The 9277-nt window shown below is 32.5% G+C and overlaps 1 protein-coding gene across 1 annotated transcript in view; it reads right to left on the minus strand.

Moving 5' to 3' along the window:
- Positions 1–8997, minus strand: part of Pld (Phospholipase D) — a 16712-nt gene extending 7715 nt beyond the window's left edge. Inside the window, exons 1-7 of the mRNA XM_013306276.1 lie at positions 8887–8997; positions 7065–7268; positions 4320–4473; positions 2369–2635; positions 1740–1860; positions 1028–1179; positions 1–112 (exon numbers count right to left, since the gene is read on the minus strand). The exon at positions 1–112 is cut by the window's left edge and continues 13 nt beyond it. Coding sequence (XP_013161730.1) covers positions 1–112; positions 1028–1179; positions 1740–1860; positions 2369–2635; positions 4320–4473; positions 7065–7268; positions 8887–8935 — 1059 coding nt within the window. The 5' untranslated portion in view covers positions 8936–8997. The remainder of the gene's footprint in view (positions 113–1027; positions 1180–1739; positions 1861–2368; positions 2636–4319; positions 4474–7064; positions 7269–8886) is intronic.
- Positions 8998–9277: the final 280 nt, after the last annotated feature.

The raw sequence follows: 9277 nt of genomic DNA on the forward strand, positions 1-9277 counted from the left end.
AGCTTTGATGGCACCATCAGTGGGACGTATGTATCCGAAGAAGGTGTCCTTCACGAAGAGCCAGCGCTCCTGCCACTTGGCGCACACCAGCCCCGTGCAGCAGTACGTGCATCTGACGATTACATTTTGTATTTAACTAATTGTCGTCCGTGACTTCGTCAGCACAGAGTTAAAAAAAAACATAATTAGTAGCCTTTATGTTCTTCCCGACTATGTTCTGTATGCATGGAAAATTTCATCTAGGTCTGTCGAGCCATGCTAACCTTCAAACAAACATCCATCCATCCATCTAAACATTCGCATTTATAATATTAGTAAGAAGATTAATTTAAATTAAGGGGCGTCTTTGACTTGCTGAGGACAGTACTAAAAAAAATTTTATAATATGATGTCAAAGTTCTGGGTAAAATCGGGCCAGAAATTACCCGGAACAAAACGCAGGTTTGACGTCAGATGGACAAAAAATATGGTTTCTCGTTATCAACAACGCAAATACAAAATATGTATGAAATATGATTTTTTTATCAATATTACAGACATACAGACATTGCAATTTTATACATACATACCTTAGCATTGAGCTGCAAAATTTAAAAAAATATTCAAATGAGACAATAGAATCAAACCAGAGCACTTTACAAGGTAGGTAGGTAATTATAATCCTAATTCAACATTGTTATAAATATTGTTTGACATATTATAGCCAATTTATACTAATAGACACTTAACCTCTTGTGTGTGGAGCGTCCCAATTTAGGACGCTAGAATTTTTTTCTTATCTGTGGGGCGTCCTGTTTCGGGACGATGACACACTACGTTGACAGTGTTTAGTTTTGCGCGTATTTTGCGGTGTATATAGTGTTTACTCTTTTGCACTTAGGAAAATCGGAACCGTAAGTAATATTTAATCGTCCTATTCTAGGACTCTCCACAGACAGGGAGACTCCTGTCTGTGAGAGCGTCCTGTATTGTTAACATACGAAAGGATCAAAAAGTCAAATTTAAATGTAAATAAAAGCGAACTGACCTAACACAGACCATGGTGCCGAGCAGACCGAAGCAGTTGCAGCCAGCCTGGCCCGGCTTGGTGGAGCCGGTGCGCTTCTGTATCATGCCCTCCTTGCCCTTACACCCCAGCTCTGACACGAACGACAGGTTTGATACCTCCAGGAACTTCACCTGGAAAAACAATATTTACATATCTTCTATCAGGAGAAACACTGAAAACTTGAAGTAGATGGCGCTTGTATCGAGTGTGCTGTCATCTGTCATGTGTCAAACGTATACGTCATTCTAACGAAAAACAATTGTTTTTTTTTATATTTTTTGTTTTACATAATTTATGAACCATCTTAAATAAAAAATACTGGCTTTTTAATTTTTTGTGTGAAATTTGGCGGATTTGCTATAGTTCATAGAGTATTTTGTATACAAAATATAGGGTTTTTTTTGTATTTCTGTAGTATATTTTGTGCTAGTCACACTTGATCGTGCTGATATCTATATTAAACAAAATTTACTATTTTCAGCGATGGGGCTTTATTTTTCTTCTGATACTTATTGTCTTTCACGATAAGGTATTTGGTGTCACAAAATTATTTTAGATGGCGCTATTTTATATTTCTTGAATACAAATTTCTCTAAAAATTAATTATAATAGAAAAAGTAATCAATCTAATATCCGTTTTCTGAGTCATTTACATTTTTTATATATTGACTGAGATAGAAAATTTACTTACCGTTTCATGATGATTTCTATATATAGATATATTAAGTAGATTATATAAATATTCTTCCAACTGTTTCATTCTTAACTGGATGCCTTCATATGTGACCATCACTTCGGGCTTCTTCGGAAACCTGAAAATATTTGATTAAGTTTATTGGTGGGTTTTATAAGTCTCATCAGTTAAGTTGTTCATAGTTACATTAGCTATTTAAATGTTAATAATTCACATCTACTGCCAAAGTCAGTCTTTAATCGTTAGAGTCCTTTAGACCCTTCGTACCCAAAACAACGTCAATCTTCGAAATCAATGTTGTCTGGTTGCGTCGCAAGATTTGTGTTTGCGCACGCCCCGTACATATCAAGATGAATTGTCGACGCGAGTCAATTTGCTCCGCCATTTAGATTGCAGGCACTTTACTCACAACGAGCTTGACAAATAGATTAGGAACTTTCTTTGTCGATGACAGATATAATTTTTCGACAACGCTGGTTACGGACTTCTACGACAATGTATTGCGTAAGCCGCTTGGCGACTAAAATCTCCAGCGTTTTAAGATTTAAGTCGCTTTATGTACGAAAGGTGTGATAATTAAATAAGTTTATTTATAATGTTTGTATGTTTAGTGTAACTTGTATTACCTAGGCAACGCACCCTTTCTCTTTCGCGGCCGTGGCTCTCTCTTTTTCGAACTACTCGCTACAGCATCCAGAGCTATTTTTTCAGCTTTTTCTTCCGTATTCACTGTATTTTTGAAACTGGCACGTCTTGATTTGTGTGTTTTAGTCGGAAATGGTATATTAAGTGATGCGCGATATAATGTAAGCTGTTGGTGAAGATATAATATATGTTTATATCTTCTTTTGATGGTCCATTTGAAGTCGCCATGTTGTAAAAGGATTGTATATCTGAAAATCAGAATTAGATATATTTTTACATGAAAATAGCTAATAAATAAAAGGGTGTTATTAATTTTGTTGTGTTTATCTACTTAAATTAGCACTGATTACATAAAATATCCTTGTTATAATGTCTTATTAAAACGCTATATAGCAAGTAATCACACAATTAAATGGGATTAAGCAACGGGCCGCTTCAGCGAAATACCGGTCCCACCCACCCAGATGAAGGGCCCCCGATGCGCTCGATACTAGTCGGTGCCGACACCGGTCAAATATGTGAGTATTTGAGCCGTTTATATATTACTTTATGTATTATAATAATTTAAGACTCTAATATTGTATTAACACGTTAGCTGCCATGTCGGACTATATGTCTGACAAGCCATACTTCCATTCAACACCTCGCTGTGGCTTGTCGGACGCTTTTGAATCGAATTTTTGTATACAGCGTGACCCGCAAGGCCGTGTCAGACTATATGTCCGACAAATTGTAAATATGTAAATAATAAGTATATGAACAATGTAAATAAGGTATTACTATATTTTAAGGTGTTTTCAAATGGTTTTAGACAAAATAAAAAAAAAATTGTTTTTCGAAAAATCATTCTGGCAGCTAAGGTGTTAACAATATAATACATAAGACAAAGTATATTGATATTATGTCACAACATTGTTTCAATCTAAATGGATTTCAACGATTATTGTAGCACCTAATAAGATAACCTAAATACGTTGACTGACCTATAAACCTAGTAGTACACAAAGCGTAAAATTATCTCTTAAACGGACATGAATCATACTAATTACTCAAGATGAGCTAAATGAGTAGTCCACTAGCAAACAATAATGCGATCAGTTAACGTTCCGATAAACTTACGTAATAATTTGTAATAAACGCATTACAATACTGGGATATCGTAACAAAATATATCTATTTTACAACAGTTCAATGAAACAGATCTGTCATAATCATTGTACATTAAACAATTTAAGAAAGCAGGAGTAATTGACAAGGAATATTAGTATGCTCGAAGGAACAAAATATGTAGAATTTACTAATGAGCAAATGGGTTACAAAATTAAGACATAATATGGGCAAAGTCGATGTCTTATGAGTGGATATAACTCAAGGACGCTGTCAGTGCACGCTGGGAATGAGGACGTGGATTAAAAGCTCCTGCACAGCTTCCTCAAGACATGAAGTTGGGTACTTCTGAGTTTCCTTTGCTCTAGGCCCTATACTGTTCCTCTTTTCTATTCTTCAAGAAAAAGGTTATCAATCCGACTGTATTTTTTGGGTGTTATTATAAAGAAAAAACTTTTTTTTATATGTTGTTGTTACTGGTAGTGATAACATGTACAAAAAGGTTAAGATACGCTACACGAAAGCTGAGTGGCTACTTGAAACTAGATAAGATAAAAGCACTCACGCCCGTGACCTATTGGGGTAAGCGGAGATTAGAGATTTCCATTGCGTTCAATTCTGGTTAATCTCTCTTGATTTTTAGAAACTGTTGGAAAGCATAGATATATTATATACATATGAGGCATATACCAATTAGACGTCGATATATATTTCTGTTTAAACATAATCTGAAAAACCATAAATTCATGCAAACACAAAAATCTTGTAAAAAATACTATTTTTTTCGTTATTAATAAATAAATTGTAATGAATAAACATACTTACAAATTAGGATTCAGAAGATGCGTAGTTACACTTCTTTCGTTTTCAACGAATCTGACCTTTATTTCAACGCCCGGTATGAATACTTTTCTGTGCACAGAATTGAATTTTATCGGTGGGTTGTGTATGGCTCTGAAAGGCACGAATGATTGAGGTTCTGTAAAGAGTGAAAATAAAATAATTTGCCTTTATATTGAATTATAAAATGGAGGTGAATATAACGAAAATCAATCTTGTAAACCGCCAGTTCGGCAGTAATCCTAATAATATTATAAATGCGAAAGTTTTGATGGATGGATGTTTGTTTGAAGGTACACATCTCCAAAACACCTTAAAAGATCTTGATGAAATTCTGTATAAATGTAGAAATAGTCTGGATGATTATATAGACTACTAATTAAGTTTTATTAATACTGCACAGACGAAGTCGTGTGCGGTAGCTAGTACGATATAGTTGCGAGGAATATATTTTTACATCATCTCTAACTCTTAACAAGATGAAACACAAACTGTTAGGAATGTACACTAATTTGAGAGTTTATCAAGTTTATAAATAGCCCACAGTTACGCGGCGCCGTAATTCGTGTGGCGTTATTACATACCGTTGCCTTGAACTGATTTTCTTGGTTTAACATTGGGTTAACATTTTTACGAAAACTAACTACGTAGATTTTGATATTTATTGTGTTATGTTTTAATGTAATAAACATTGTCTAGCGGAAGTTCTTCTCTAGATTGTAAATGTTAAACCTACGATTTTATCTTTTTTAATATTATAGAAATCTGAGAAATACAACGAAATCATTATGCTATCTTATTTTGGTTGTATTCATTCAAAGATACCAAAGCATATGTCTTATCTGGTCCGCAATGTGACGCAAATGATTACGTACCAATAAAAAAAACAAATCGTAAATTAATACAGATTACAATTGTCATTTTTATTTTAATATTATCAAGACGTAGGAAATATTACTAGCAATCTTACCGGTTTCACAACCAAAGAGAAATCATTTAAAAAAAAACTTTGTGTTTTATAAAGTTTGTAAAACAATAAATTATCGAAGTCTTATATTGCCTAATAATTGATTAATCAAATCAGTATGCATGGTACCGACAACTCATTAGTTTGTTGAGTTTGCCAATGTGTAGAACATTTTTTTAGCGACTAAAGCAGTGCTTGGCCACCAACTCACTTGATAGTAAGTAGCTATAGTGATCGAAGGATTAGCTAAGCTAAGTTAAAACCTATTCCCCCTACTCTGAAAGGAACCTATGGTATTGCTGGACGGAAACACTAACGCTGGCAACTTATTCCTATCCTTTCCAAATAAGTAAATCATCTGTTTCATTTATTGAAAAAATCGACCATAATTTAGCGTCATATGCCAAAATATGTACCTATATTTTATTAACTTATAAATATATTCCTGTTTACGTATACAACCAGATTATTGCTACTGTTGAGGAAGCTTACCATAATAGATGTATCAAAACATTTTTGTTTCTGTCTTTTACAAATAGAATGAAAGGGACGACGATATGTTTTTTAAAAGTATTTCGACAATGGAAACCTAAAGTAATGTTTATTTGTCTGTAGATAACGGTATGAGCATTAACAGGCATCATTTTAATTATGCATTGACCGTAACGGAAATTCATTTTAAATTAATCATAAGTACTTATTAAAGTGTATTCAATGCCGTTAGAGCAAAGACGAGTTAGAGAATTAATATAAAATTCTAACTCACTTTGTATACTGTATCTACCAAAAAGACGAAAAGTTGTAAAAAAGCAAAACTTTGTCGTATTTGGATGTATTCTTTGGCTGGAAAATTATTCCAAAAAATCTATTTTTACAATTCAATGCACTTAGGACAAAAATTTTATATTTCGGAATTAATGACGATAGTTGATATTAATAAATAATAGATATAATATATTGCAGGTAATTAAGACGCGCCTGACTCACGCTTCACGACATTGCAAATAGATAACAATACATGTTATTGTTATACGGCAAAATTTATATTAGGCAGACCATAAAGAAAATAATGGAAATACAAAAAAAAGTTTCTGACAAAAAAACAATCGATAGCCACTCATTACTAAATATTAACCGTGGATTTCTGATACCGAAAAAGTCCGTATAAAACATATCTTCGTCCCTGTTATTATCTTTGACAAAATACAGATAACAATATATTTTTAAATGGATATTTTGGCCTTAGAAACCCATAAGTAATTTAAAATTCCCTGTTATCTAGCGAGCTAAATAACTCTACCATATCACAGTTTGACATATATTCTAAAAATAAATATAATAAAAGAGGATATGACCTACAAAAATTACCATACGATCTTATCAGTCTTGTTGTCGATCAAAATTTATCTGACGACTTGTTGGCAGATACAGATTGATAGTTACTTCCTAGATCTAATATCAAAATCATATAAATCTTATCATGTATAACTAACGTTATGAATGCAACCACTAAGTCAATCTTTCTGAGAGTCACATAATTTCGTTAACCTACTATGTGGATAAGGAGGGGTAGCTGCTTCCATCCTACAGAATTGAAAAATGTAAAATAGTTATAAAAATTACTTCTCAAAAGACAATACAGGGTAGCTGACCCCATCTCTGTAGACCTAGCCAAGATCGTCGGCTAATGATACCCATGATTACTACTATAGTACTATTAACAGCTAATTTTTATACATTAATTTTAAAGAAGTAGAACTTACCATTAGCATCCGTCTCTTCTTTATTATCAATTTTATTGATATCTATAACGGATAGAGATTCAGGCACTGCAAGGCTCTCGTCAAAGTCTGAGTCAACACCGGCCAGAGAGTCAAGCTGCTGGAAGATACCGGGCAGACAGTCGCCAGGGGTCGTTGGCGTCGGAGTCTCCATACCGTAGTTTGTATAACTGTATTGTTCCTCATCTGTGGAACAAGTGAATGTATTGATAGGGTATTTTCTAGCTCATTCATACATATGAAATGATACAAGGTTTACATATATATTATGTACATTTACATATGTAAATAAGAGTAGAGTGTACATATAAAGGTTGGTAATTACTTAGATTGTGTGAAATACGATTTGCACGAGAAGGGAGTGATTTCAGATGTAATGGCTAATGGACATGATAAGTAGAAGTAGTACTATCAGAGAATCCGATGGTAGTCCACATTAAAAGCAATAGTAATTTGAACTTTTTATAAGAATTGAGACTTGGAAACAACAGATATTTTACACTTTTAAATATTAAAAAAGGTCGGTCAGTGGTACTCAATAATTATGTTGGTGTTTTCGTCGTCCACTGCTACTTAATTGGTTATTTTGTAAAAAAAAGTTTGTCTCATTGCAAGGAACAAGGCAACTTCTGTAAGTAGAACACAACAAAGAATCCTGACTGTACATATTATGCCAACTCTCATTAGAAAAAAGGGTATCATGATGAATTACTAAGATCACCAAAGGAAATCTTTATTTTAGGCAGTTTTATGCAGCAAGAAAAACTATGTTTGCATCAAGTTTAGGATTATATGTTATCACTTAATTGAATATACATTATCTAATAAAGTATATGACAAATGAATTCTATTCAGACATTGTTAAAGCATTTATTAATTCAATAAATAATCTTGATGGATAGATAAGATTTGATTGTAGCATCCGTTGATACAAAAATAGTCTTACTTCCTTATGAAAATATATTTTTGAAGTTATTAAAGCGGATAAAAATAGGCTGATGATGATAATTCAACTTTGCGCCTTACTTTACATCACCAACACACTATTTTTCTTACAAAGTATATAAATTGTATGTACTATGATGAAATAGTCATAGTATATAATTATTTACATCTTTGTTAATTTTATATAATAAGCATTTTCCTTTTCCAAAGGACATAGAAAAACCCATATTATTGTACTTGATCAGTAATCTGAACTAAAGGTTTGTAATGTTATTTAATTGCTTTGGTTTAATCTTACATTCATTTGCATTTATAACAATGGTTTATTTATTATATAGTTCATATAAGTCTAGGTTTAGATAAAAAAATTAAATCTTTTAATAATTCATACAATGTAGGAATTCTTATAATATGATTTAAGTAAATATATTTATTTTTGTGTTTAATGTACACAAATGAATGTATTTAATTAAGTTAGTTTAATTAAGTATTATTGAAAATGTAGCAACAACAAAATCAGCTACAGAAGACTTCTGAAGGCATAGGTTCGCAGTTATTTCATTAAAAAACTTAGCTATTTATTTTTGTAGTTTGTACTTAGTTTTAATTTTTAATACAAGTTTCTATATTTCACAGATAGAACAACAAACATGAATTAAAAAGGTGGCATTTGTAGGAAGTAAAATGAAATGGTAAAAAATAAACTTTTGATACTCAACGGTTTCAAACACAATCTTTGATTGTTGTGGTACAAGTAATCCAAAGTGATACCAACATGAAAGATAAATCTTAAAACAATATTTTGTTTGCACATGAAAACGATTAAACACAATGTGAACAATAATTACACGGCACACACCTCTCTTTATAAGGTTATGGAAACTTAAGGTTAATTCATTTTGTTCCATACTGCAATAAAAGTGTTGTACAACACTATTAATTTCACAGTTACATTGATACTGACTGCTAATGTTCCATCCATTACACGCTATGAATTTACCACTTGTGTACACAATCTTTTATTGATAAGATAATGGCTGTATTGCATTTGTTTTTCGTCAGTCACAGTAGCGAGACGTTTATAAATATATAAAGAAAAACTAATCAACGTCCAACAAATTCGATGAGCATGACCTACCATGAACAAGGCTGTATCCAAGGTTGTATTAAGAGAAATTAAAAACAAATAAGAACTTACAAAAGTTTTGGTTCGGCCAATAGTTCCAGTCGAAAGTCTTTCTTGATTTAAA

Source organism: Papilio xuthus, unplaced genomic scaffold (genome assembly GCF_000836235.2).
Source record: "Papilio xuthus unplaced genomic scaffold, Pxut_1.1 DF828258.1, whole genome shotgun sequence".
In the NCBI taxonomy this organism is placed as follows: Eukaryota; Metazoa; Arthropoda; class Insecta; order Lepidoptera; family Papilionidae; genus Papilio; species Papilio xuthus.